General features: G+C 55.0%; 1 protein-coding gene across 1 annotated transcript in view; it reads left to right on the top strand.

Moving 5' to 3' along the window:
* The first annotated feature begins 19,128 nt into the window (after positions 1 to 19,128).
* LRP5 (LDL receptor related protein 5) overlaps positions 19,129 to 27,372 on the top strand; it is a 96,224-nt gene continuing 87,980 nt past the window's right edge. The window contains exon 1 of the mRNA XM_046014149.1: positions 19,129 to 19,410. Coding sequence (XP_045870105.1) covers positions 19,347 to 19,410 — 64 coding nt within the window. The 5' untranslated portion in view covers positions 19,129 to 19,346. The remainder of the gene's footprint in view (positions 19,411 to 27,372) is intronic.

Here is a 27,372-nt window from a genome sequence, read left to right as displayed (position 1 = left end):
CGCTATTTATGTTTTCCAAATCTCCTCTATCCTTACCGATTTTTTGTCTACTTGTTCTGTCAATTAGTGAGAGAGAAGGGTTAAACTGTCCTGTGAATTACAGCTTTTCCATTTCTCCTTGGTGTTCTATCCATTTTTGCTTTACATACTAAAAGACTACGTTATTAGGTGCATATCGGTTTATTTTTTTTAAGTTTGTATTTATTTATTTATTTGAGAGAGAGAGAGTGAAAGCATGAGGAGGAGAAGGGGCAGAAGGGGAGGGAGGAAGACTGTACAGGTGACTCCATACCAAGCCAGAACCCGGTGCAGGGCTCAAACCGGTGACAGTGAGATCGTGACCCAGGAAAGGAGCCTGCTCTAAGTCAGACTTGCGGGCAGCCACACTGAGATCTCTAGCAACAATGCAGGAAGGTAGACATCGCTCTCGTAACAACCAGCCCGGTATGGCCAGGATTTTATTAACCACTGCCCATCTCCGTAATTTTTGTCCCTGCTTTCACTGAAGGCCAAGCACGGGAAGCCAAGTATGCTCCCCTCTCCAGTCACATAGGACGCCCCACTTCTAGGCAGTCCGCCTACAACTTCCCAGGCCAGCAGCCTCCAATCAGGACACACCTGGAGCCTTCCCTTCCCTGCAATCGAACTTTCCCGCCCTTCGGCCAGCCTGAGTTTCTGCTAACCACTAGCGACGGTGGTTGACTTCTTTGCTGTAGCAAGCTTGACTCAGTAGCCTCGGCTTGTTTCGTTTGGACGGTCTTCGTTTATTTCCATGCTTACCGTGCATCTCTTTCCCTATAGCAGAAGTGACCCTCTTTGGGGGCTGGAGAGTGTTCCTGTCCACCACACGGGCCCCTCAGTTTGTAGCTGGGAAAAGACAGCGTCCTGCCCAGCACAGCTCTGCGGAGGGCCTGGCTTGCTGAGTGCTTTGCAGCCAGGCCCCTCGAACAAAGGCGCCCTTGTTGTCCACTACGTGTGGGCTTTCTGCTGCCCAAGAGGCACGTTTGCAGTTAGGCTCCCTGGAAGTCAGACTCGGAGATGCCTGGGTTCGAGTGCAAGAGGTTTTTTACGCCGGTTTTCGGGATGGACACCCATAGGGAAATGCAGGATGCAGAAATAGACAAAAGAGGCCTCTGGACTGAGATGGGGCCAGAGCACAGCCTCAGGTCATCCTACAGGGCTCTCTGCAGGGGGATGAGGGGCCTGAGCCTTTATGCCCCACATCAGCCAGTCATTGAATGCAGCTGCCCCAGGAAGGGGCCATGACCTTGGGACAGGCAGCTTCCATTGTCCAAGATCAAGTTCAGAAGAGGGACTCCACTGAGAGCAACTGGCCGCCCGCACTCCAAGCTGCCAGGGAACGAGTGCGTCAGTCCCAGGGCAGGAAGGGTGTGTGTGGGGGTGTCTGTCAGGATGCACTGCAGAACCCTAAAGCCTGCCCTATCAGAAGCCAGAGGAACCTGCACATTTGCACTGGCGAAGAAATCAATGGCAGTCGGCTCGTGGACTTCAGGGGCTCCAGAGAGTGAGGCCAAGCCAAACAAGGGGGCTCCCACAGAGTCAGAGCTCACAGAAGAGCCAGGGAGAGTCTAACGGGAGCCTCACAGTGGGCGCACATAGGCCATGGACAGTTTCCCCAAACCAAAAAGACATCACTTCCAACGTTAACAATTCAAAAGAGGAAATAGAAAAAACAATAGTCACAGGTGAGAACCTTCTGAAAGATCAGATGGAAAAGCCGAGAACAGAAAGCAAAACTATAGTGAAAATGGAAACTGACACGAAAGAGAGCAGAGATCTGCAAGTCGGATCTGGAAGGCCCCTGCCGTGAAGGATGGAACTTCCAGAAGGGAAAGGGGGTTAGAAATGGGGTAGGGATGGCAGCGCGGGCCCCGCCAGCCTGCAAGAACTACGAAGAGTATGGGGAGGTGCTCGGGACATAGTATCAGAAACGAGAATGAGTATCATAGTATGAGAAAAAAAACCAACAAGATAAAAGCTGCATAGAAAATGCAATTACTCTTTTGTATCTCATGAATTCCATGTGACTGTATTTCCAGTTGAAAAATGTAAAGAACAAAATAAAAGACGCAGTTAAAAGAAGAATGAAAGGGCGCCTGGGTGGCTCAGTGGGTTAAGCCGCTGCCTTCGGCTCAGGTCATGATCTCAGGGTCCTGGGATCGAGCCCCGCATCGGGCTCTCTGCTCAGCGGGGAGCCTGCTTCCCTCTCTCTCTCTCTGCCAACTTGTGATCTCTGTCTGTCAAATAATTAAATAAGATCTTAAAAAAAAAAGAAGAAGAATGAAAAAATATGTATAAATGTCGGGGAAAAGTAGTTAAATCATCCTCTTTCTCTCTCTCTCTCTCTCTCTCTCTCTCTTTTTAGCCGAAATGATTAAACAGCTAGAAAGCCCAAGAAAATCAACATCAAAAAAAAAAAAAAGAAAAGAAAAGATGCAGCTTGCCCTTGATCTTGGTTTCTAAATACCATTCTTTTCTTTTTTTTTTTTCTTTTAAGTAGGCTCCACACGCAGCATGGAGCCCAACACAGAGTCTGAACTCATGACCCTGACTGAGATCAAGACCAGAACTGAGATCAAGAGTGAGATGCTTAAAAAAAAAAAAAAAAAAGAGTGAGATGCTTAACCCATTGAGCCACCCAGGTGCCCCTAAAGACCACTCTTTGTAAAAGGAACAAGGTTCCCTGGAGAACTGGTGAAGTGATTGACTCTAGGGCTGGGCAGAGAATCCGCCAGACAATCCGGAAGGACCTCTAAAGTCAACAAGTAGGGAAATGCTGAAAAGAATACAAATAATTATACAGCGCCCCTAATGGAGGGTGTTTGTCAAAGGAGCGCAGGAGCCCACTGAAGGGGTTTCCAGTGACTGCAGCTGAAGAAATTTGAGCAAGAAAACAAGTAAAATAGTATTGAACTAAGCCCTGAGTATAAAATAAATACCCACGAGTGATATATGTAAATGGTTGGTAGGTACATAGGAGCGGGCCATGGGGGTGCGGAGAGTTCAGTGTCCCATGCAGAAGAATTCTTTTTTTTTTTTAAATTATTATTAAAATAATATTTATTTATTTATTTATTTATTTATTTGACAGAGATCACAAGTAGGCAGAGAGGCAGGCGGTGGGGGTGAACAGGTTCCCCGCTGAGCAGAGAGCCTGATGTCGGGCTCGATCCCAGGACCCTGAGATCATGACCTGAGCCGAAGGCAGCGGCTTAACCCACCGAGCCACGCAGGCGCCCCCCAGAATTCTAAATAACTTGTACAGATGGCCCACCGATGGGGAAGGTGGAGAACCTCGTCCTACCTTTTCTGTGGGCTGCCCCGAGGGACTTCCTTCCAAAAAGCACAGTGTGGAAACGGGGAGTGAGTAACTTTGCCGTGGGGAAATCTCACACACACCTCAGCCAAGCTGTCAAGGTCAGCATGAAGAGTGGTGAGCCCGTCCTGTTGCCGTTCCCTTCGTGTGACGTGATGAACCTCTGTGGCCTTCCTCCCCCAGCCCCTAAAGCCTGTCCAATCATGGGGAGAAAGACTCTGAAGGAGAGACGGTCTACGTACAGACTCGTGACCAGTGCTCCTGGGAACCGTCCAGGTGAGCCACAGCAAGGACAGTCCGAGAGACTGTTCCAGCCCAGATAAGCCTACGAAGACAGGGTTAGTTGTGAGGTGACATCCCACGGGGGCTCCTGGAACAGAAAAGGAACAGTAGGTAGAACTACGGAAATCTGGGGGCGCCTGGGTGGCTCAGTCGGTTAGGTACCTGACTTTTTTTTTTTTTTAAGATTTTATTTATTTGTCAGAGAGAGAAAGAGCGCAAGTAGGGGGAGCGGCAGGCAGAGGGAGAAGCAGGCTCCTCAATGAGCAAGGAGCCCAATGCAGGACTTGATCCCGGGTACTTGGGATCATGACCTGAGCCAAAGGCAGATGCTTAGGAAGTAATACACAGGCATATTGGAAAAGAAGGGGTAAAACTCTCTTTCTCGGGGCGCCTGGATGGCTCAGTGGGTTAAACCATTGCCTTCGGCTCAGGTCATGGTCTCGGCGTCGGCGTCCTGGGATCGAGCCCCGAATCGGGCTCTCTGCTCGGTGGGGGGCCTGCTTCCCCCCCCTTCTCTCTGCCTGCCTTTCTGCCTACTTGTGATCTCGCTCTCTGTCAAATAAAAAAATAAAATCTTAAAAAAAAAACCTCTCTTTCTCTCTTTGGTAGCTAATATGATTAAACAGATAGAAATCCCAAGGTAGAAAATTTTTAAATAATTAAAATACAGGGGTGCCTGGTAGTTCAGCTTGTTAAACATCGGACTCTTGATTTTGACCCAGGTCACGATCTCAGAGTCGTGAGATCGAGCCCCCTGTCGGGCTCCATGCTGGGCGTGGAGTCTGCTTGGGATTCTTTCTCTCTCCCCCACTCTCTCTGCCCCTTCCCACCCATCAGGTGGGAAGTAAATGAGTAAATAAATTAAAAATTAAAGTAAAAAGCAATATGAAACAGGACAGACTTAGTACTCAGATCTTGGTTTCTAAATACTGTTCTCTCATCCAAAGAGCCAGGGCTCCTGGGAGAACCGATGATTTTAGCTCTGGGGCAGGGAAAATTGAAGATGGTCTCGGAATGTTTATGGAGCCAGACATTAGGGAAGCACGGGGGACGGGTCACGTTCGTTACAGGGACAGGAGCCAAGTACAGAGCTCCCATGACCAGCACTGCAACAGCTGGGCTCACAAAATAAAGAAGGGCAGTACGCGATTCACCCGATACCCGTGGGTCCACACTCATCTACACAACTGAGGAAAACGAAGAAACCCACAAGGCTGTCCTACAGTGTCTCAGGCTCACGTGGCTTCCTCCCCCACACACAGCGGACATTACCACTACTGCGTACATTTATTTTGTTTTAACCAAATGTTTCCCACTTTTGTTGCCTCCCTTTCCCCTAAGAACGTGTTCAAGCAGCGTCTCTTCTGAGGGTGTGTGGGCAAACTCTCCTCGTTCTGTCTGAAAGCGGTTTTCCTTGGCCCCGAGCTCTAGGACGGTTGTGCTGGGTCTGGGATGCGCCGTGCAGGTGTTTCCGCTCTGAGGTCCTCCCCCGCGGCTGCCCCCCACCCCGCTGCCGGGCTGGCGGGCACTGGCTGGAGTGCATTCTGCCTTCCCTCTGGCCACCTTTGGGAGCTCTTTCTTCTGTCCTACAGTCTCGCTGTTGGGCAGGCGGCAGATGACCCACTGCTTGTCCTGCTTCTGCGTGTTCCTGCCCCGCCCCCCTGGGCAGCTTCCTCCAGGAGGGCCACCAGCCGGACACCTCGCCACGACAGGCTTCCCCGGCACTTGAGGGTGGATTTCCAGGGAGTGCTGCTGGTACCACACCTCGGTGACCTCTGGGCTGGATCTCCGCCCGGGAATCATCTTTGCTGGGCCCTTGGTCTCAGTCCTTGTATCTGCTGCTCCTGTGTTCTTTGGAACCTCTTGCCCCCCCATCCCCCTCACTCCCTTCCCTGTTATTTTGTTCTTTAGCGTAACTTTCCTTGTTCAATGACTCTGTAATTTCTGTCTCTTGACTGGGCCGGAATGTATCCCTATGTGTTTAGGTGTGGATTTCTTTTTTTCTTTTCCTTTCTTTTTTAAAAGAAATCCTGTTTGCTGGGCACCTGGGTGGCTCAGTCAGTTAAGCATCCGCCTTCGGTTCAGGTCATGATCCTGGGGTCCCGGGATCGAGCCCTGCATCAGGCTCCCTGCTCAGCGGGGAGTCTGCTTCCCCATCTGCTTCTCTCCCCGCTCATGCTCTCTCATTCCCTCTCACATAACCCAATCATAAATAAATAAAATCTTAAACATGCAGGAAACAATTTCTTAAATTGTTAAATCCCAGGGGCCCTGGAATCGAGCCCCACCTCAGGCTCTTTGCACAGTGGGAAACCTGCGTCTCCCTCTGCTTGCTGCTCCCCCTGCACGTGCTCTCTCTCTCTCTGGCAAATAAATAAATAAAACCTGAAAAAATAAAATAAAATTCCTGCTTGGGATTCCCTGGGTTTTCTGAGTCTGAGGACTTCGGGTCCGTGATCACTCCTTTAAACTTCTCCAAACTCTGAACCATTAGCCCAATGAGTAGAGCCTCTGCCCCTCTGTGGCTTTCCCTTCTTCAGGCTGGTGCTCTGCGAGGTCTTCTTGCCTGTCCCCCCAGCCCCGTGTCCCTTCCTCTCCTTTACACAAATCTTTGCTGAGCTATAATTCACATACCACACAGGTCACCTATTTCAAGCAAAGAATACGATAGTTTTTCGTACGTTCACAGGGTTGTGCAACCATCCCTTCAACTGACGCTAGAACATTTCATCACCCTGAGAAGAAACCCCACGGCCATCAGCAGCCGCTCTCCATCCTCCCATGCCCCGGCTCTCGGCAACTTTTAACCTGCTTTGTGTCTGCGGATTTGCCTCTCCCGGCTGCTTCAAATACACGGAATCATGCAACATGTGGTCTTTTGTGCCTGGCTTCTTTCCTTCAGCATAACGGTTTCGAGATTCCTCCCTGTTTCATTGCCAAATAATATCCCCTTGTATCAATAAATCGCATTCTGGATTTATTGATACAGTATTGATACTTAATCAATATTGTATCATTTGTGTTGCTTCTGCTTTGGGGCTATCAGGAATAACCCCGCTGCAAAATTTCATGTGCACGTTTTCATGTGGATTTTTCCCTTCATTTCTCTTGAGTAGATGCCTGGGAACGTGGTGGTGCTGGGCATAACCTTTGGAGGATCTTCCAGAGTGTTTTCTGGTAGAAACAGCATAGAACACCCCATTGCACGTTCCCACCAGAAACGTGGATCTAACTTCCTTTTTACCTGTTTGTCTCTCTGACGTCACTCCGGGCAATCTCTCCCATCTGTCTCCACAACACTCACTGCTCCTGTTACATCCTTAACCTGGCCACTCGGTTCCCAGCTGCAATGACCATTTTTATTTCTGGAATTCCTCTTTAGTCCTCTTCTGTAATTCCTCTGAAAATGTGATGGTTTCTTGCTTCTTTGTCACACTTTCAATATCCTGTTTTATTTCCTTTTTTAAAAGATTTTATTTACTTATTGAGAGACAGGAGCACACAAGCAGGGGGAGGGGCAGAGGGAGAGAGAGACTCTGAAGCAGTCTCCCCACTCAGCACAGAGCCCTGCGTGGGGCTTGATCTCACGACCCTGAGATCATGACCTGAGCTAAAATCAAGAGTTGGATGCTTAACTGACTGAGCCACCCAGGCGCCCCCTATTTTATTTTTTCAAACATTCGAAGAAACTTTTTTTTTTTTTAATGGTTCGCGACCAAACTTCCTCTGGAACTTGAGGGTCTGTGGCCCTCACGGCTCTGGACCACAGTTTGCTCTTCTTGCTGGCGCTTGCTCATGGTGGCTCATTTCCCAACGAGCTCCGGGCGCTCCTTTGCTTCATTGGCGGGAAGCCTCTGTGGACTTGGTCTGAAGCGCATTTGCTCCCGAGTTTCCTTTGCTTTGCCAGGCTCTGTGGAGCAATACCAATGGGGACCGCTTTAGATCACACCCTCGACTTCACACGTGATGTGGCTTCTCGCTCCAAGCCCCAGTGAGAACAGTGTCATGCTGAGACATTCTCAGGGAGATTTCTCTCTTCCCTCTTTTCCTGCTCGACTCAGAGCCAAGGTGAACGTACTCTCTCTCACCCCCAAAGCTGCAGTCCTCCATGACTGTTTGCATCTAATGAAGAAATTCAAATATACATAAACATACAAAGAATAATACTATGATTCCAGTGAACTAATGACACAGCCAACTTTGAAGCCCGTCTGCCCTCAGTATGGTTAGGTTGTTTTTTTTTTTCAAGATTTTATTTATTTATTTGACCGACAGAGATCACAAGTAGGCAGAGAGGCAGGCAGAGAGAGGAAGAATCAGGCTCCCTGCTGAGCAGAGAGCCCAATGTGGGGCTTGATCCCAGGACCCTGGGATCATGACCTGAGCAGAAGGCAGAGGCTTAACCCACTGAGCCACCCAGATGCCCCTCTCAGCATGGTTTTGAAGCAAATTCTAGACACTAGGCTCTTCCATCTGAATACTTGGGTATGAGTCTCCAAACAATGACAGCTCTTTAAAAAATAGAGCTGCGACCTCTGTATTCACACACCAAAAATTTGGAATAATAATTCCCTAATATCATCAATATTTACATTCCTGCTATAATCAGGGTCAACTTGCCCATTGTCTCAAAAATACGAATATGGCTTTCTTTTTACGTCTGGCCTGGAAGATGTCCCCTACTGTCCTGCCAACTCCCCCATGCCTTAAAAAAGTTTTTAAAAACTACTATCATTTCAGTATTTTTACATGTTCTGTATCAAGAGGTGTCCTCTGGATATCTAGCCTGTCATTCTGCCAGAAACAGAAGCTTCTGACCACAATTTTGCAGTAAAAATGTCATCTCGGGGGCACCGGACTGGCTCAGTCGGATGAGCCTGTGACTCGAGCTGGAGCCCCGTGTTGGGTGTAGAGATCATGTAAAAACAGAACCTTTTAAAAAAATGTCTTCTCTGAGGCCCCGGGGTGGCTTGGTTGGTTGGGCAGCAGACTTCGGCTCGGGTCGTGATCCTGGGATCCCAGGATCAAGTCCTGCATTGGGCTCCTTGCTCAGCGGGGAGTCTGCTTCTCCCTCTGACCCACCCCCTGTGTTCTCGCTCTCTCTCTCTCAAATACAGTAATAAAAATCTTAAAAAAAAAATAAACTCATCTCTACATGTATGCTTAGAAAAAAAAAGACTGGAAGGAAATAAAGAACAACGCTAACAGTACTGAGAGCTCTGTCCGAAGACTCTGTATGACTTTTGTTATCCTCTTTATCCTTTCCCATCTGGAATGAGCTTGAATGAATTCTATGATCAGAATACAGAATAAATCCCATTAACCTAATGAAAACCATAGGACTGCGTCCGAAACTGGGCTCCTCTCTCTCTGACTTTTAGCCTCATGGACACTAGCCTTACTGTAATGATCATAGGGCTGCCCCAGGCCATTTGCACATTCCTCAGTGTATTGGGGCTGCAAAGGGATTGGGGGGGGATCCCGAATGCATCCCTCCCCCTCCTGCCCATTGTCTTGCCCTTGGCTGAGGGTCCTGAGCCAGCAGGGAGGGGGCAGGGCAGGCTGATAGTGGAGCCGTCTAGAGTTTTTCCTAGGAGATCTGGCAAACGTGCCCGGGGGGGCAGACATGACGAAGGACAACCCTCCAAGTGTCGGTGGGCAGCTGCTCACCTTGATTGAGGGGATCTGGAAGGATATTAGCCTCCCTGGCCCTGTAGAGGTCACTTGGACAGCCTTTAGTGAAAGTTTGTGTGGGACTTGGGGGGTGCTGCCCCCAGCCCCATAAATCCCCTCTTCTGGGATCCTTGGCTGAGGCCGGCTGGGCTCCAGAGGGGGTGCTCAGCCTCTCTGAGCCTGTTGTCTTATCACAGGATGGAGATACCAGAGTCCACCTTGGGGGGGGGTGATATGGAGGCTCAGTGGCTGTTACGGGTCTCCAGATGTATCAGTCCCCGGCGTGGGCCGAGGAACAAGGTGCCCTGCTTGTGAAGGTCATGGGCAGACCAGGGAGACTTGGAGTGGTTCTGCCCCGAAGGGCACCTACTCAGGTGTTAGGAGACTCCATCCAGCCTGAGCGCCCAGGACCCCTCCTCCCGGCACATGCTGGACCTGGTCCTTGTTGCTGACCTCTCCCAGGGGCCCTCTGAACCCAAGGGGTAACATCTTATGTGTGCTAACTGGTTATTATTATTATTTTTTTCCTCCTCTGCTCGCTCTCTGTCTCTCTCTCTCTCTTTTTTTTCCTGGAGCATTCTTTCTGCCACACCCCTTTAGTAACTAATGGGAACCTTAGGCTTCAGGCAAGATTTTTCCAGATCTGGCTATCTGGTGATCTCAGTCCCCAACACGGCCCAGCCAGCGGCTACGATTACCCCCATGAACACGGACTAGAAAACTGAGGACCCCAGGGAGGGGGGTTCAGCAGCCTGCCCCAGCGGGCATTCCAGCAGCGTCCACCGATCAGCGAGCCCGCCTTCTTCCCTCGGATCAGGACAGCTTCTGGTGCGCGGCGGCTTCTTCGGTGGGGGGCGGGCCGTCTTCGCAAGAGCAGTTTCGCTGCTTCCCCCAGCGCGGGGAAGAGCCGGGCCGGGCAGGAGGCTGCTGCCCCCTCCTGGCCGCATGGCTGACTGCAGGCCGGGGGACCCGGAGCGCCCAGAGCCCGGGGATGCTTCCGTCAGCCCTCCCAGGTCCAAGCTGCTTCTGGCCAGAAACGACGCAGAGCCTTGTGGAGAGAAGAAATAACGGAGTCTGCAGTCCCATCCCTTGGTCACTGAAGAACCTCAGTCAAGTCACCCACCTTGGCCCTGGCCTCAGTTTTCCCCTCTGCAAAATGGGCATAAATAAGTGAGACCTTCCTTGAAAGGCTGTTAGGAGGCTGTTAGGAGCTCCGCGGGGCTCCTGGAGAGCTCACCCTGCAGCGTCTGGCACAGGGAGATCAGCGAGAAAGCCTGAGGTCCGCATCCTCCTCGCAAGGAGAAAACAGGACCGTACAAAGTCTGCAGCGCTTTGTTGACTGAAAGCCAGGGGCTGCCGATCAAAGGTGCCCGGTGCCCTTGTCCACTGCCCGCTGTGATCTTTGGTCAGAGAATCACAGGAAAACAGGAAGGACATGTGATCCTGGCCCGGGAGGGGACACTGGCAGGAGGCACGTCCCCCATGGCCAGGTACCCCCAAGCATCAGGCTCTCAGCTTCGCCTCCTGCACCCGATAAGGGCTGAGGGCCAAGGCCCAGGGAGGCGCAATCAAGCCCAGGGTCTCCCTCACCAGCTTCGTGAGGGTTCCGCGTCCTGGCCACCCCGATGCTCCAGCAATGCTAGGCCCGGCTCTCCTGCTGACCTGCTGAGGCCACTCCCACCAGAGCCTAGGGGCTGCTGTTCTGAGACCTCAGCAGGGGGTGGAGGGGACTTTCTGGGACTAGCAGGGACACAAGACCCCCTGGGTGTGCCCTCAGCCCCGAGACTCACGCCCTCCTCCACATGGTCCAGGCAAAGCCTCCTGCGCTGAGTGCCTTCCATGACTTCCCTGTCGCAGCTCCCAGGGTGTCCATATCCCAGGATTCTACTGGGAGGGAGTGTGTCCTGCAGGAAGGGAGGGCCTGAGCCCCTGACTGGGCTCCTGGAGCGCCCCGAAGGGACAATGCACAGTCTTCCAGCAATGCAAAGCCCTTATCAGGGGGATCCTCTGTCTGGGTCCCTGCCCCTACAGCCTGCCTACCTACAGATCCCCTTCCCCTCCGCACCCCAGAAATCAGCTGCGCCTGCCCCAGACCTGAGAGTCAGCATTCCAAGCACACACCCTGTCTCCTACCAGGGGCACCCCGCCTCTCCAGGGCTGCCTGTCCCAGCTGACCCTCGGTGACGGCAAAGATCACCCGGTTCACCCTCAGTGATGGCTGGTGGGGGCCTCTCCCCCCCGCGGAGTTTCTGCAGAACCTACTTTCTCTTTGCCCCTCCCCTGTCCCTGTCTGAGCCTGTTGGCCTCACCCAGTGACTATCACACTGGCAAAAGGACAGCCACTAGACCCAGAGAGCCAGGGCCTGGGAGGACTGTGACCAGCCTGGAGAATCTGTGTCTTGCTGGCAGGGAGGGGATGGGTGCCAGCAGGGGCAGATGCTCCAGACCTGGGACCGGGCAGAAGCCGGAGTCCTGGGGCACTGGGGAGCCATAGAGGGTTGATGTGCAGGGAGGCCACGGTCAGATGGGCCTTTCAGGACCATCAGGCTGGTGATGCTGATGGCCAGACGGTGGTGGGGAGAGCCTGGGAGCTGTAGCTAGCAGTGGAGATGGAGAAAAGTTGCAGGGTGGGGGGCCAGGCCTGCAGCGGGGGAGGGCGTGGGCAGGAGGGGCTGGGACTGGGAGAGGGGGGCCACTGAAGGGGCGTTGGGGGGGACTCAAGGAAGCACAGGAGGGAGGCCTGGGGTGGAGGAAGTCGCAGAATCTAGAAGCAAGAGACAGTAGGACTGGCCTTTGGGGTTGGCGATGGGAAGAGCACGGCAAGGACAGGACTGAGTCTTGCTACCAATAACTCCCTCGAATCCAGACGATTCTATGCGGCACTGCCTTCCTGATGTTAGGAAGGACAGAACTGGCGTCCCGGAAGACAGAATATTCCGTGTTCCATAGTCTCATTTATAGCTTTTTTTTTTTTTTGGGGGGTGACCACCCAGAATTTTACTACCCAGATTCTAAATTTGCTAAGGTTTTGTTGCCGCATTTGCCAAAAATATAAATATTGAGGACATATGGTGTTTCTCCACTGAATAGTTTGGAAGAGGTCTCCTAGGAAAATTCTCCTACAAACACAGTTTGTCACAACTAAAAAAATGTTTATGGGGTGCCTGGGTGGCTCGGTTGGTCATGCGTCCCACTCTTGGTTCCGCTCACATTGGGCTGCTGGCTCAGCGGGGCGTCTGCTTCTCCCTCGGCCCCTCCCCCTGCTCGTGCACCCTCTCTCGCTCGCTCGCTCTGTCTCTCTCTCAATTAAGTAAATAAAATCTCTAAAAGATGCTCATAATTTTTAATATCATCAAAATTATTTCTTTAAGCAGGATACATCAGCCGGGATATCTCTTTTGTCTCTTTTTATTTAGGAAAATCCCTCTATTAAAAAAAAAAAAATCCAACATCGATGTGTTCAAGAGGGATTTTCAACTTTTAGGTGGCAGGCACAGTGAAGGACCTGCTTTGTGCTTTTGCCCCGGGTCCCCATGGTCTTGCTCTGTGCCTGGTGAATTAAAGGTCAAGGCAGCTGTACCTGCCTGGCCAGCCACAGAACTGGGCAAAGTCATATGTCCAGGAGTCAGACGGCATCTGAGAAATAGCCAAGGTGTCCACAAAGACCCCAAGAGGGAAAGAATCGACATTTTTGAATCCCCAAACCTACAGGCGCCCAGCTGGGTCACAGGGGATGCCTGTCCATCCCTCGCTTCCCCCCTCCCCCAACTCCTGCCCCAGCCCTTTCCCTCCCCCATGTTCCTCCCTCCCCTGCTTCAGCCTTGAGAAGGAGACCAGAGGCCAGCTGGCCCTCTCACGCTGGGACTCCCCTGCCCCCAGCCCAGTCCAGCTGGAGGAAGGGAGAAGAAATGACTTTGAATAAACTTTAGTTTTGATCGTTAAGCCACCGCTGGAATTGCAGCTGCTAACCAATGCTGTTTTGGGGACCAGAAATGACCCAAGGACCTTACTGCACCTGAGAGTGCCAGAGAGGTGCGGCAGCTGCCTCAGTTTGCACCGAGGTGCCCGGGTCCAGGTGCTTTCTGCCCCCACCAGGGAGTCCTCAGTGTCCAACTAAGTGTGCGCGGCACGCCTGGCGCTGGGGAAAAGCCAGGTGTACGTGAGCTGCTGCGTGTTTCCAAGTGGCTCCTCAAGGTCACAGACACCCACCCATCTGCTGAGTCCAGGGTGCGAGTCTCCATCCCCAGGCTGCTCATCTGGGCAGCAGCCAGACTTGGCCCTGGCCCTCCACTCACTTTCTCCCCGGCTTCTGGGAGCCCCTCTGTCCTGGTCCCCACACCTCTGAGCTTGGAGGCCCCCATGAGCCACCTGGGACCTTTTTCGGCTTGGATGCTTCTCCAGGATCCTGGCCTTAACCCTGATGATTCCCGCGTTGCTATGCCCACCCAGCCCCCCTCCCTGAATCCCAGACCCTTCCATTCTGCTCCTCCTCTGGGAAGTCAATAGCTAGTTCTCAGCAGGACACCACACCCAGAGCCTCGGGTCTCTTGCCTTTCATTCAGCGACACCATCTCAATGAATGGCCGCCAGGCTTCCAGGGGCTCGGGCCAAATGCTTCGACAGCATCCTTGATCCTCTCAGCCTTGATATTGCTCTTCATGTCCTCTCTCCCCCCAGAGAGACCCGGGATCCAACAAGTTCTCACCGTCTCCGATGCTGCCATCCTAGTCCCCACCACCTTGAACTCGGACCCCTGCAGGGGCCCCTCCACTGGCCTGCCTGGGTGCTCTCCAGTCCCTGCTGCCTACTTCCCACACAGTAACGGAGAGATTCCCTAACATGGAAATCAGATCCTATGCTCCCTCTGCTCCTGGCCCTCCGGGGAGCCCCCTCAGAGGGGTGAAGGCTTCCAAGACCCTGCAGAGCTAGCCCACTCCTCTCTGACCTTGGCTCTCCCTGCTTGGCTCCTCTGGCCCCTCACTGTGCCTCTGGGCCTTTGCACCAGCCTTCCCTGCTGGCTGCAAGGCTCACTCCCTCCCTCTCCCAATCCACAGATGTTGCCAACGGATGTTGCCTTTGGTATCCCTTGAGCCTCTTAACGTTGCTTTATTTTTCCAGAACAGGCATTACCATATGACCCCCCAGAGCACGGGTGGGAAACGTGTTTTTAAGCGAGCAGACAGCAAGCAGCTTAGGCTTTGCAGGCATCTCTTTTGCAACTCCTTGACCTTACCCTGATGGTCTGAAGACAGTTCGGCGATGGTACCCTGGACAAACCCTTACCTTTCTGACCTCAGTTTCCTTCCCTGTAAAATGGGTTTGAGAAAATTAGGATCCACACTACTGGCCTGTGTCTGCTGTAGCAAACCATAGGCTGGAGGTCTTAAAACAGCAGAAATGTATTCTCTCGCACCCTGGAGGCCAGAAGTCCGAGACGCAGGTGTTAGCAGGTGGCGTTCCCTTCTGAGGCTCTAGGGGAGGAGGTTCCCGCCTCTTCTGCTTTCTGGGGGCTCCAGGTGCTCCTGGGCTCGTGGCCGCATCCTCCCACCTCTGCCTCTGTGGTCACACAGGGTGCTCCTTCTCTTTCTCCCCTTCTTCTGTCTCAAGTCACCCTCTGTCTTTCTGGTATAAGGACAACTGTCACTGGGCTTAGGGTCCGCCCAGATAATCCAGAATGATCTCCTCATTTTGTGATCCTTAACTTAATGATACCCGCGAAGACCTTTTGTGCAAGTAAGCTAACGTGCCCAGGTTCCTGGGACTAGGGTGTGGATATGTCTTTTTGGGGGTTGGGGGGGCCACCATTCAACCCACTACAGGTATCTTTAAAGTGCCTTAAAAGGAAAACAGCTTCTTAATCTGCAGTGAAAAGAAAACGACGGGGACCAGAACCCGGTGGCCTCGGTCCAGAACCCGGTGGCCTCGGTCAAGAACACGGTCCCCGAGGACGCAGCTCACACGGCTGCCGAGCCATCAGGAGGGCTGGAGCTCAGGGCTGCAGAAGGTCAGGGCTGGCGACAACTATCCGAGGGAGCAGGCGAGGTGGGGAGGGGAGACTGAGTGGGTGGCCGGCACGTCCACTGTCCTGCCCTGTCTGGGGCCCGTGTTAATCACAGTCCACATTTAGGCTGGGTTTTAAAGCCTAAATAGCATTTTTTCTGTGTCTCCTCTTACTAGAGGTTCACGCCAGCACCGACAGAGAAGACGTCGATCAGACAGCGCCAGTCCCATCGTATGAATGCGACACACAGAGGCTCAGAGAGGTGAAGTTCAGCTGTTTCCATGCCACCATGCCCGCTGCCGCCTAAGCCTTCCACTGTCCACCCCCACTCAGCAGCGGCCAGCATCCCTCGCCTGCCCCGGCGCAGGTGGCTGGGAATCAGCAGTGCAGGGGAGAGGCTGGCGGGGCTCAGTGACATTCCCACCGCACGGCTCTACCGAGCAGCCCTCAGGAGGATGATTGTGGCTGGGAAAGCCTGGGAACACTGGGACCCCAGGCACACCTCTGGTCACAGTGGCCAGGCCCGCCGGTCAGGAGGGCGCTCGTGCCCAGAATAACTCTCCCCAGAGTCAGCATGTTCCAGCTTGGGAGGGAAACCAAAAAGGCACTTTCCCCCAAGTGTCCCGGGGCTGAGATGTCATCCTCTGATGGGCCCTAAATGGACCCCAGTTGAGCCCCTGTCCCCGGAAACGATCAGATCCAACAGGTGCCAAGCCCGTTACCTCACTGGGACGGAACTTGGATCCGAGGGACGAACGGAGAGCCAACGCTTCCACACGGGAGGCCTGAGGAAAGGTCGGCGGGGTGGCGAGCTGTGACGGGCCGTCTTCGGGGGAAGTGGGAGCTTAGCACGTTCTCCGGTTGCTTCTTACATGAGTGAGGAGTCTAAAAATTACTGCCCTCGTGACGATGGAATCCTACAGAATCACACAGGGATTCATTCTCCTGTGTTCTCTGCAAATGACTTTTCTAAAGTTCTGATAGGAGTCAGGCAACCTAGGATCTTGCTCTGATGTTTTGAGACCCGGGGCTCGGTCCTTCCCTTCTTGGGAGGGGGGCGGTCTCTGCTGGCTCCTCACCTTCCGCATCTCAGGGTCGCACAGGAAACCGTGGGGCGCGCCCGCAGCCCCGGCCCTGCCATCCCCTCCCCAGCACGGCGTCTTCTGTGTTGACTGAATTCTCTCATTTGGAGAGTCAAGCTTTCCATCTCCCTCTTTGAGAACCAAGAATCTCAATGTCTGTCTGTGTGTCCTTTTACTCTGGTTCATTTTCCTTTTAATCATTCTTTAACTGGGTACTCTATTCCCCTCGATTCCTTCTCAGACCTAGAACCGTGATTCGAACTTTGGACCGGCTGCTGTTGGAGGCGACTCTTAGCAGAGGCCCGGGGCTCTTCCCCGGCGCCTTTAGTGAATCTCATTAGCTTTTCCTAATGCACGCCGAACCCAGTTCCCTTTCGCCATTCGGGAGCCCCCTGCCCCCCAACCCTGTCCGCCCAAGCCACTATCTCTCCTGGCTGCTGCCATGCGACCCATATGCCGACCCGTCTCCCTTTCCCCCTCTTCTCTCCTGTCCTGTCCCCACTCAGCAGCCAGTGCTCCTTCTATGAACATAAGTCAGAGCTTTTCATTTCATTCTGTCATTCAACAAACATTTATTGAGCACCTACTGTCTCCCGGTCTAGACTCGGGATACACAGGGAACAAAACAAATGAAAATCTCTGTTCTCTAGAGATTCTATTCTAGTGAAGGGCAGAAAAGTGAGTCAACAGTATGTCAGATGTTGGTAAGAGCCAGGAGAAAAGTAAAACAAAACAAAACAAAAAGGAGCAGGAAGTATCTGCCAGGCTGGGTGAGGGAGGGGGTGTGGTTTACTATTTTCAAAAGAGAGTCAGGGGAGGCCTGGATGAGGTGACGAAGATATAAGGGAATAAATCAGGTGGAAAACTGGGGTGAAAGCACCAGCAGTGAGAAGAGCAGGTGCAAAGGCCCTGAGGTGGGGGTGTGTCTGGTATGTTTGAGGACCAGTAAGGGGATGTCCGTGGCTGGAGCAGGGTGAGGAAGAGGAAGGACAGTGCATTAGGAAGGTGGAGCCGTAAAGGGACAGATATGGCCGGATCAGGCCCTTAGGTGCCATAAGGCCTTCGGCTCTCTTCTGAGATGGGAGCCATAGTAGATTCTTGAGCAGAAGAGGGAACGTGATCTGTCTTGTTTCAACAGGCTCACTCTGGAGGCTGGGAGAGGAGGATAAGGGGGGTCATGGCAGGAAGTGGGAGACCCATCAGGGTGGAGAGGTGTTGGTAGTGGAGAGGCTACAAGCACCAGGAGTCTGCATCTGGCCCCAGGAGAGGCAGCAGGACGGGCTCCTGGACCCATGCGTGGGGCCTGTGTGAGGAACAGCAAGGAAACAGGTTTTGCTACTTAAACCCCTATAATGGTTTCCTGTTGCTCTTGTGATAAGTTCTGGGCAGGTTTTCCAGGCCCGTCCGCTTCTCCTACAGCAGCACTGCCCCCTTCCCACCCTGACCTGCAGCTTCTGCGGCCTTGGCCTTTGGGCTTCCTCCCGCGAGGCCAGCATCCAGGCGGGTCCCTGCCCAGGGCCGTCACCCTTGATGCTGTCTCTGCTCCAACTGCCCTCCGCACGGCGTGCCACGTCCCAAGTTGCGGCCTGCATGTCCCCCCCTCCATAAGTCACAATGTCCCAAGACTTCCAGCCTAACACCATCTGTTTTTCATGGCCTCTCTTGTCGTCTGTTCATGGTGTTTTTGTTTTTCTGTCTTAAATTTATCTATCTCTTGTATTTTATTTTATTTTATTATTTTTGTCTCCCTCTCTAGAACAGAAGCCCCAGGAGGACAGAGACTTCCGCCCGACTCTAGCTTTGTAAAGCTGTCCCCAGTACACGAAGAGTCAAGTGGGCGTCAAGTGCATATCCCGGAGTATGGGGTTGCTCGTGGGAGTTACAGATGGCTCTCTGGCACCTGCGAGGCAGGCATGGCTATACCTATTTTGTAAGGGAGGAAAGACTACCCCAGAGGTTACATCTGCCCAAGGGCACACCCGGTTCTAGGAAGCAGCAGCGGCAGGGTTTGACCTTGGGCCCACCGGTTCCACAGCCAGCGCTTTGCCCCCTCCCAGGCCCTCCTGTGTCCTGAGGGTTCAGAGCAGAGCTGCCTCTTCGGTTGGGCATAGAGCCGGGAGGAAGGGGGGCGCTGGGTTCCATGCTTGCTTGATGCGCCAGAGGTGCATGCTCCAGGGGCTCTCTGCCTCAGCCGGTCTAGAAGCACGTTTGGAAGAACAGCGTGTCTACTGCTCAGGGCTCATGTACTGCAACTAGCCCAGGAGGTATATATTTAGTTAGAAAAATTAACCTCAAGCTCACCCCCACTCTCAGCCTGGCAGCTCCCGTCTCTGTTCATCATCCGCTTCGGTCCCTGCCCCTGACCGACTCGCGGTCACCCTCCTATGCCCTCCTGGGCGCCCTCACCGGTGAGAGCAGGTGTCTTGGGGCCGCCCCGAGCGACCGGACCCTGCCAGGGTGGCTGCGGTCGCGGGAAAGCGCACACACCTGGCTCCGGGCTCCTGGCTTCCCACCGAGGAATTGCGCCGCGGTGTGCCGCCCCCTTCCCACGCCCCGCCCCCTGTGCCTCAGTTTCCCCGCCCGCAAAGGCCGGGTCCTTGCCGCTCTACAGGTGACACACCTGCTTCCGGGACTCGATCGGCCCCGGAGCCCCCCTCCCCCGCGGGCCGTCAAGCCAGCGCCGACCCCGCGCCCCCGCCTCCCCGGGGAGCCCCCCAGGGGAGGCGGGGGCTCGGGGAGGGCCGCGGGCCGGCTCCGGGGGGCGCCCGCGGGAGGGCGCGGCGGCGCGGGGGGCGGAGACGCGGCGCGGCTTCCGCTCCCGCGCCTCCTCCCTCCTCCCCCGCCGTCCTGGTCCGCGGCGCCCGAGGAGGGGAGGCGGCAGGCGCCGGGAGCCGCGCGAGGAGCCGCCGCCGCCGCCGCCGCGCCATGGAGCCCGAGTGAGCGCGCGCGGGCCCGCCCGGCCCCGGACAACATGGAGGCGGCGCCGCCGCGGCTGCTGCTGCTCGCGCTCTGCTGCAGCCTGGCCCCCGCCGCGGGTAGGTGGGCGCCGGCCGCGGGGACAATGGCCCGGCGGCCAAGTGCGCGGCGCGCGGAAGCGACTTTGCAAGTTGGGGGCGAGTTGGGGCGCGCGCCGCGGGTGCCCGCCGCCGTCCCGGGGTGGGGGGGTGACCGCGCGCGGGCCCTTTGTCTCGCCCGCCCGGGCCCCTCCCGGGAAGGCCGGGCCCCGTCCCGCGTCCCGGGCCGGCGAGGAGAGCGCGCGGGCGGCGCCGACCCCGCCAGGTGCGGCGCGGGCGGGTCCTCACCTGCCCGCGGCCCGGGGCGCGCTTCGGAGTGCGGCCGCGTGTGGCCGGCCGGGAGAGGCCGCGCCGCGACCGTGGGGACCCCGGGCCGCGGGCCGGCGCAGAGCGGGGACTTTCGGCCCAGAGACAGGCCTCGCCGCCCTGCGTCGGGGACTCCTCCTCGAGCCCGTTTCCGATGGCCGCGCGGCCGGCCTGCCAGCCCCGAGAACCGATTGAAGTTGCGGAGAAAGTTCTCAGATCGGGCGCCGGCGGCCTGGCCTGTTGCGCGGCCCCCTGCCAGCTGCGAGGCTGTCGGCTTCCCAGCGGACCGACACCTGCCAGGTGCCGGCCGGACCCGTCTGGCCGCCGGGCCCCCCGCCCCCACCCAGCACCCCGCAGTGGCACCGGGCCGGTGTCCACGCCAGGGGGGGCCTCGTGGGGCCGCCGCGCGGGGTGACGTGGTCGCAGAGCGCGGCGTGGTCGAGAGGCGCGCTGGTGCCCTCCCCTGCGCACGCCCTGCGGGAGATCGAGGGCTGGGGACCTTTCTCTCCAACTTTTGGTGTGTCCCGAGGGGTGGAGTTGAGGTCGGGAGGACTCAGGAAACCTAAGCGCGCTGTGAAACGCTACACATGTTCTTTTAATTTGGAGATTGCCATGTGGTTTTGAAGCAGATCTCTTGCTACCTAAATCATTCTCTTGGGACGTGAGTGTTTTGTTTTTCTGGAGTGTGGCTGGCCAAACCGGACAGGGCCACAGAGCCCTGGGCTCCCCCATCTGCTGTTCTGCTGCTGGGAGCAGAATTTTGGAGGTGGTGCTGGTGGTGACGGTGGTGGGTGGTTCAGGTCCCTTTGTCTGGGCCTCTTTAAGGCAAACAGCTGTCTCTCTGAACATTTCCAGTGTGGGACATTGCCGGGAGGTGTCCTGGCCAGGCGCTGTGGTCACATTCCCAGTGCTGCGGCCTCTTCATTGAATTTGAGGGGGGGGCATCGAGGGGATAGTTTCCCCAAGTCCCTTTGCCTCCCAGTCCAAGCCTCCAGAATGCTGGCGGGTTCACCCCAAATTTATCTCCCTGGGGAGCGTGTTTACATCTCTCGGCCATGTCTGATACTAGCAAAACAAGGTGACGACCAAACAGTGTCTGGGTAGTTCAGGCCAATGCTGCTGCTTTTCTTTCCGGAAATGCCTGGATCACGGAGGCAAAAGGTTTTTTTTTTTTTTTTTTTTGGAAGATGTTTGTTTTAAAGGTGGGGTTTCTCCGCGGGCTGTGTTGCTTTTCACTTCGCTGCTGTTTTGGATTTCCTGTACCTTTTGGGGTGACGTTGCTGGAGCCGAATGCCTGTCGTTTCATGGTTCGAGGCCCTAAGGAGAAGGAATCCCATCTGTGGAGTTCAGTCGTGTAGGAGGCAAAAATAGAGCTGATTATTTTAACATTAGGAAGCATGTCAACGGCACGGGCCAATGTGGCAACCCAGTCCTAAAATGGAAGGAGAAGGAGGATTCCTTCTGCACAACTGCTTCGACTGTGCTTGCTGGTGCCCCTGATTTCTGTGTCAGATTTACGCCTTGGTCCGGAGTGGAGCCAGTAAGCTGGTAGCTAATTATTTTTCCTGATTGCTTCCTGTTGCAATTTAAAGCTGTGAGCCCACGGAAATGCCTTTGTTTTAGTGGTCCCGGTGCTGGGAATGGCCTTTCCCAGCTCCTCAGGCACAGGCCTCTCCCATCTCCCTGGCCCCACAGCACTTGCTACGGGACCACCTGTCCAGGACCACCCCCCACCCTGGCCCCCCTACCGGGGGCGGTTCCTGCAGATGCCCCCCTGGAAGGGCCCAGCAGGTGGGTGCTGAGGTCATGACTGAATGCTGTGTGGAGTCCACTGAGAGGTCCCCCCCCCACCGTTTTTCAAAGCAGGGCCCACGTGCTTTTAACCCTCCCTGTTCAAATCCAAGAATTTACCCCGTCAGCCCCTATGATCCCACATTTGCTGTGGAGATCCTGTCGCATTTGGAACCCATTTAATTTCAGCCGCACTGTATCACCGCTCAGGCATTTAGCAGAATTTGCACACTGCTGTGGGGGGAGGGGCGGGGGGTGCGGTCAGGTGAGGAGGACTCAGCATGGCTGCTTGCCCCCACGGCCTGGGCTGAGGATGGCGATCCTGGGGTCAGCCCAGCCTGAGTTTCCCTACTCGGGAGCTATTTGACTTTGGCTGACTTACTTAGCCGTTCCGTGCCCAGTGCGTTGAGGTCCAAAAGTGCTTTTTACACAATCTGGATTTTTCTTCTGCACACGACCTTGGATATCTAGTCCAGTGTCCTGACTCACTGATTGCTGCAACCCTGGTGGGGGCTCCTGAGGTCATGAGCAGCGGGGACAGAGCCCGAGTACCAGGGGCTGACGTCAGTCGGGGTGCTTGCCGCGTGGAGGAGCTCCGCCGACCCAGCCCACCTTGTGGGCTTCAGTTTTTCTCTTCTGCGAAATGGGTCAATAGTAGTTCCTACCACTCACTCAGTGAGTTAACGCCTGCCTGGCACTCCGTCAGCTCTTGTCCTTGCTGCTGTGACTCTTTGGCCCCCGATGCCATATGAGGCGCGGGGACAGGATGGCGGTGGCGGACAAGGCTGTCAGGGCGTTCTGTGTCGATGCGAAGACAGGCACACAAAAGCCGCTCGTGCAGCTGTGGGAGCAGTAGGTCCCGGGGTCTCTCCCTCACAGTCCCAGAGTCCTGGCCTGAACGACCGGGTGGTCTCCGCCACTGAAAGAGGCCAGATCGCCTTGCAGAGTCATGATGGGTTCCAGAAGGCAATGGAAGCTTCTGGAAGGATTCAGCCAGGACTAGGAAACAGGATAGGAAATGTAGACTGGAGTCGTCAGGCCCGTCCTAGGTGAAAGGTGTTGAACTGACTTTTTTAAATTGAGGTGAAAATCACATAATATAAAATGAACCTTTCGAAAGGATACAGTTTGCCGGCCTTGAGGGCTTTCACCGTACTGTGTCGCCACCCACTCAATCTAGTGACAGACATTTCTGTCTCCCCCAAATAAAACCCCACACCCACTGAACAAGAGCTTCCCGTTCCCCTGCCAGCAGCCCGCTTTCTGGCTCAGCGGGGTTCGCTGTTCCGGACATTTCTATATGTGCGGTCACATGAGACGTAGACTGCTGGTGTCTGGTGACTTCCGTCACCGAGCCTCTGTGTTTTCGAGGTTCGTCCACGCTGCAGTACATGTCCCCGCTCCACTGTGTGCTGAGCAGTACTCGTCGTCTGGTCAGAGTGCCTTTCGCTGATGCGCTCACCCTGTCGGTGGCTCGGCCTCGGCTGGGGCCCGCTCCGCAGGCACGAGCTGCGGGCCCTGCTGTCCGAGTGGGGTTTGCAAGGGTGGAACTGTTGGAAGCTGGGCCGGGAGCGAACAGATCTCTCCTTAGATCTGCATCTTGGTTCGGAGACTTGAGAGCTGGTGGCCGAGGCTGGGGACAAGCCGAGGGCCGGTGCTGGCCTCCAGGAGGAAGGATGCTGGGAGGTGGGCTTCGCTCCGTGTTCAGTATTGCCACAGCCCCGAGACACTGCGCAGTTGTGGCCGTTTCTTGGACCGTCGCTTAAGACGCGCTCAGTGCAGGGAGGCTCTGATGGGAGCGAGGGGCTGCGTCCCTGGCTTGCCGACACATTCAGGCCCGCTGGGGGCTGTCCTGGGGACAGCGTGGGTCCCAGCGCTGACCTGTTGAGGCAGCTGCCCATCTGGCCAGGAGCCGACCCCCCGGGTCCCACCTGCGGCTCCGATCTGGTCTCTGCTTTCTCGGGGGAGCGGTTTGCTAGCCCCTGGCCTCAGGTTTGTCATCCACAAAAGTGGGGTGTGGGGTCTCGCTTGTGGGGTTCAGTGGGAGGGACACCCAAGGGGTCCTGCCCTAGGTGTCCAGGTTGTCTTTTCAGCGTGCTGGAGGGCACAGTCAGGGTCAAGTTGGAGAATGTCTTCCCCAGTGGGGGGCCAGGAGTGCTGAGACCTCTTGGTCCCTGAGGGGTGCCTGGTAGCCCTGAACCTGTCTAGAGCTCCAACCGGGAACAGACCTGGCTGCTGACCCTTCCCTGGTGAGGAAGGGTGTCCCGCTCCCCGAAGACACGCGGCGGCCTCGTGCACATCCGTTCCGCCCCTCCCGAGCCCTGAGCGGCCCTGGCTCCTGTGTGGCTCCCAGGCCAGCCTTGCCCACCTGGCTGGGGCCGGTTAGCCCTCTACGGGCCCCACCCTTGGCCTGCCAGGGGAGTGCCCCCCCACAGTGGCTGTGTGTGCTGGAACCTCAGATTCAGCTGGAGTTCATGCCCAGAGTCATGTCCACTGTGTCCTTCTTGCTTGGGGTCTCTCTTGTGGTGGAGCCCCCGCCCCGGGGGGGAGGTTATCGTGGTGATACACATCTGAGCCCTGTTGCCGGGGTGGGGCGTCCTGCACTCTCTGGGTATTTTCTTATTTGCTTTATTGGTTGGTGTTTACTTCAGTGCTTTCAGTTTGCCTCGTTGCAGTTTTCTAGTGCTTAAAGGCAAGCAAGATGCGCTCAGGGAGGAAAGTCGTTTTTAGCCTTTTTGGGGTCTCATGCGCCCCCTGAGAATCTGGGAAGGCTCCTCCTCCGCTGGAAGGAGCCAGTGCGAGCGGCGCACGCACGCTGGGCCCTGACGGCCTCCCCGTGGGGTCCGGGATGCACTTCTCTTCCACGAACCTCAGTTTCCTTCTTTGTTTGTTTGTTTGTTTAAAGATTTAATTTATTTGACACAGAGAATGAGAGGAAGCACTAGAAGAGGGAATGGCCGGCAGAGGGGAGGGACAGAGGGAGAAGCAGACTCCCCGCTGAGCAGGGGGCCCCCCCGCAGGCTGGATCCCAGGACCCCGGGATCATACCCTGAGCCGAAGGGAGACGCTTAGCTGACTGAGCCACCCAGGCGTCCCTATTTCCACAATTTTTTTTATTGCCTGAAACAGAAACTGTGTCCCTGAGCCGTCATGCCCCCGTCGTCGCTCTCTGCAGCTCCGGCTCACCCCTGTCCTGCTTTCCCGTGGCTGTGAATCTGCCCGTTCTCCCTGCCTCCTCTTCGTGGAGTCGTCCGGCGTTTGTCCTTCGGTGGCCGGCTGATCTCATCTAGCCCAGTGTTTCCGGTTCATCCGAGCCGTAGCGTGTGGCAGAACTCCATTCCCTCTTGTGGCCGAATCCTGTCTCCCGTATGGACAGCGCACGTTTCGTTCGCTTATGCACCTGCTGGTGGACCCGGGGCTCTTACCCCTCTGGCTGCTGCTGAGAACCTGGGTGTGCGAGCATCTCTCTGGGTCCCTGCTGCCTTCACTTTGGAGCACGTGCCTGGGAGTGGGACTGCTGGACCACATGGTGGTTCTGTGTGGGATTTTTTTTTTTGAGGATCCATCAGTCTGTGCTGTTCAGCGGCTGCCCTGTGTAAGTGGCCAGCAGCCGGGGAGTTCCAGTCTCTCCACATCCTGCTCAATGCTTCTTTGCTTTGCCTTTTTTTTTTTTTTTTTTTTTATGTACTTGTTGGCCATTTGCTTCTACGAATAGGTAGAAATACTTAAATGCTTGAATGTTTAAGTGCTCTTACAATCATGGCATGTGGCAGTGAACCCCTTGTTCACTCACATCTGTGCGTTTGTGCACGGGCATATCTGTAGGATATGTTCCTTGTCCCAGAGTGTATCCACTTGGAAGCTGGGAACGATACTGACCAGTTCCTCCCGAGAGGCCACAGCGGTTCAAAGCCTGCTGGGCATCTGTGAAGGTACGTGCTTTCCCGTGCCCTTGCTGCAGCTGGCAATGACCAGATTCCATTTTTCTTAAATCAGTTTGTTTAAAAACTACGACACATTTTGATTGGCACATCCCTCGTGACTGGCTTCTTGACCATTTAAGTATTTGTTTGTTTGTTTTTTTTTAAAGATTTATTTATTTATTTATTTGACAGACAGAGATCACAAGTAGGCAGAGAGGCAGGCAGAGAGAGAGGAGGAAACAGGCTCCCCGCGGAGCAGAGAGCCTGATGTGGGGCTCAATCCCAGGACTCCGGATCATGACCTGAGCCGCAGGCAGAGGCTCTAACCCACTGAGCCACCCAGGCGCCCCTCATTTAAGCATTTGTATGCATTTTTCTGTCAATTGCCTACTGTTGTCCCGAGCCCGTTTCTCTGTCGAGTTGACTATCTTTTCCTTATAGATTTGTAGGAGCTGTTTCTTTGGCACGGACAGGGACTCTGAGAAATGTGTTCCACATTCTTCTTCTGATCTGAAGTTGGTCTTTCACCCTTATTTCTGGTAGTTTATTATCATAAAGGCATGAAAAAGTCTCATGTAATCAAAACCACATCTGTTCCCTTGCGGTTTCTGGGTTTTCTGCTTTATTTCTTCCCCGCCAGATTATAAACATCTCTTCCTTTATTTTCTTCCAGGGCTGTTAGTGTTTTGTGCTCTATATTCAGACATTATTTTCACTGATTTAGGGGAGGTCTACGGTGTGAGGTAGGGATCTGATCTGTCCCTGATGTGTGTCTCCCCCCGCCGCCCCGCCCCGTCAAGAGATAAGGAATTGTCCCAGCACCTTGACGGAAAGGCCCATCCTAACCCCCATTCATGTAAACCACCACTCACTATTTCGTGCGCAGTGTTCACGGATGGCGTGGCTCCATGTCCTGGCGCCTTCCGTTTTGCTCCGTGGACCTGTGGGCGTCTGTCTTCACCAGGATGCGGTTTGAACCTCGGTAGCATCGTGGTGAATTTTGAGACCGAGTGTGTCACTCCCCCTTTGTTGTCTTCAAAAAATTGCGTCGACTGTTCTTGAACCTTTATTCTTTCGTGATAAACTTCTCAGTGAGCGGATCAGGTTCCATCCTTTGATCTCCTGATCCGGAGACCGTAAATGGCCACATTCAACAGGTGTCAGAGGGCCAGACTTCAGACGTGCTCTCCGGCAAGCAAGCTGGCCTCTGGCTCTGGACGTAAATTCATCTTCCGCCACAAAGGAGCCAGTCTTTGTATTTTTGCCTTCTCTTGCGTGGAGTGGTTTAGAGGTGACTGGTGGGCTGGATCGCCCACCTGCGCCCAGCGTTTGCTGGGGTGACGAGCTCTGCTGCAACTAATTCCAGCGTAAGCCCGAAGGCGAATATAATTACCGCGTAAATTACCGCTCCCCTCCCTGAGTTCATTCCAGAACAAAATGTGACTGACTTTAATTTCTTACCTGGCTTGCACCCCCTTATTAGCCCAGTGGGGAGGTGGTACCCGCCTAGAGTAGAAGTCTTAGTGAATTGCTCAACCGGGCATTAAAGGCCGCCCGAGCGCTTGGCCCTGGCCAGAACATGTCAGCCGGGGGCCTGGGTGCCTTCCAGCCCGTCCGCGCGTAGCAGCTGCCACCCCGGAGCGGGCCCTGGGAGGAGCTGGCCTTCTCCACGGTGGGAGCATGGGGGTGGCCGGACTGCAAGATGGTTTCAGAGCAAGCTGTGTTCGCAAGCTGCTTTTTGGGGGGAAGGCCATTTCTCTGAACTTTCTCCAGAACATCAGTTCCAGAAAGAGCCTGATGGAGCGTGCACTGTCTACCCTCCTCCTCCAGATTCCTCTTCACTGAGGCTGGAGCACAGGGCCGACCCTGACCCGTTCTGCCTCTGCCCTGCGATGCAGGCCTGGGCTCTGTTCCCTCCTGCGCGTTGGACAGCCCGGGTGCTGCTTTCCTTCCCACCCCTTCC

Source organism: Meles meles, chromosome 8 (assembly GCF_922984935.1).
Source record: "Meles meles chromosome 8, mMelMel3.1 paternal haplotype, whole genome shotgun sequence".
NCBI classification, from domain to species: Eukaryota; Metazoa; Chordata; class Mammalia; order Carnivora; family Mustelidae; genus Meles; species Meles meles.
Note: the sequence above shows the minus strand (reverse complement) of the source record. Positions and strands in the feature narration are given on the sequence as shown.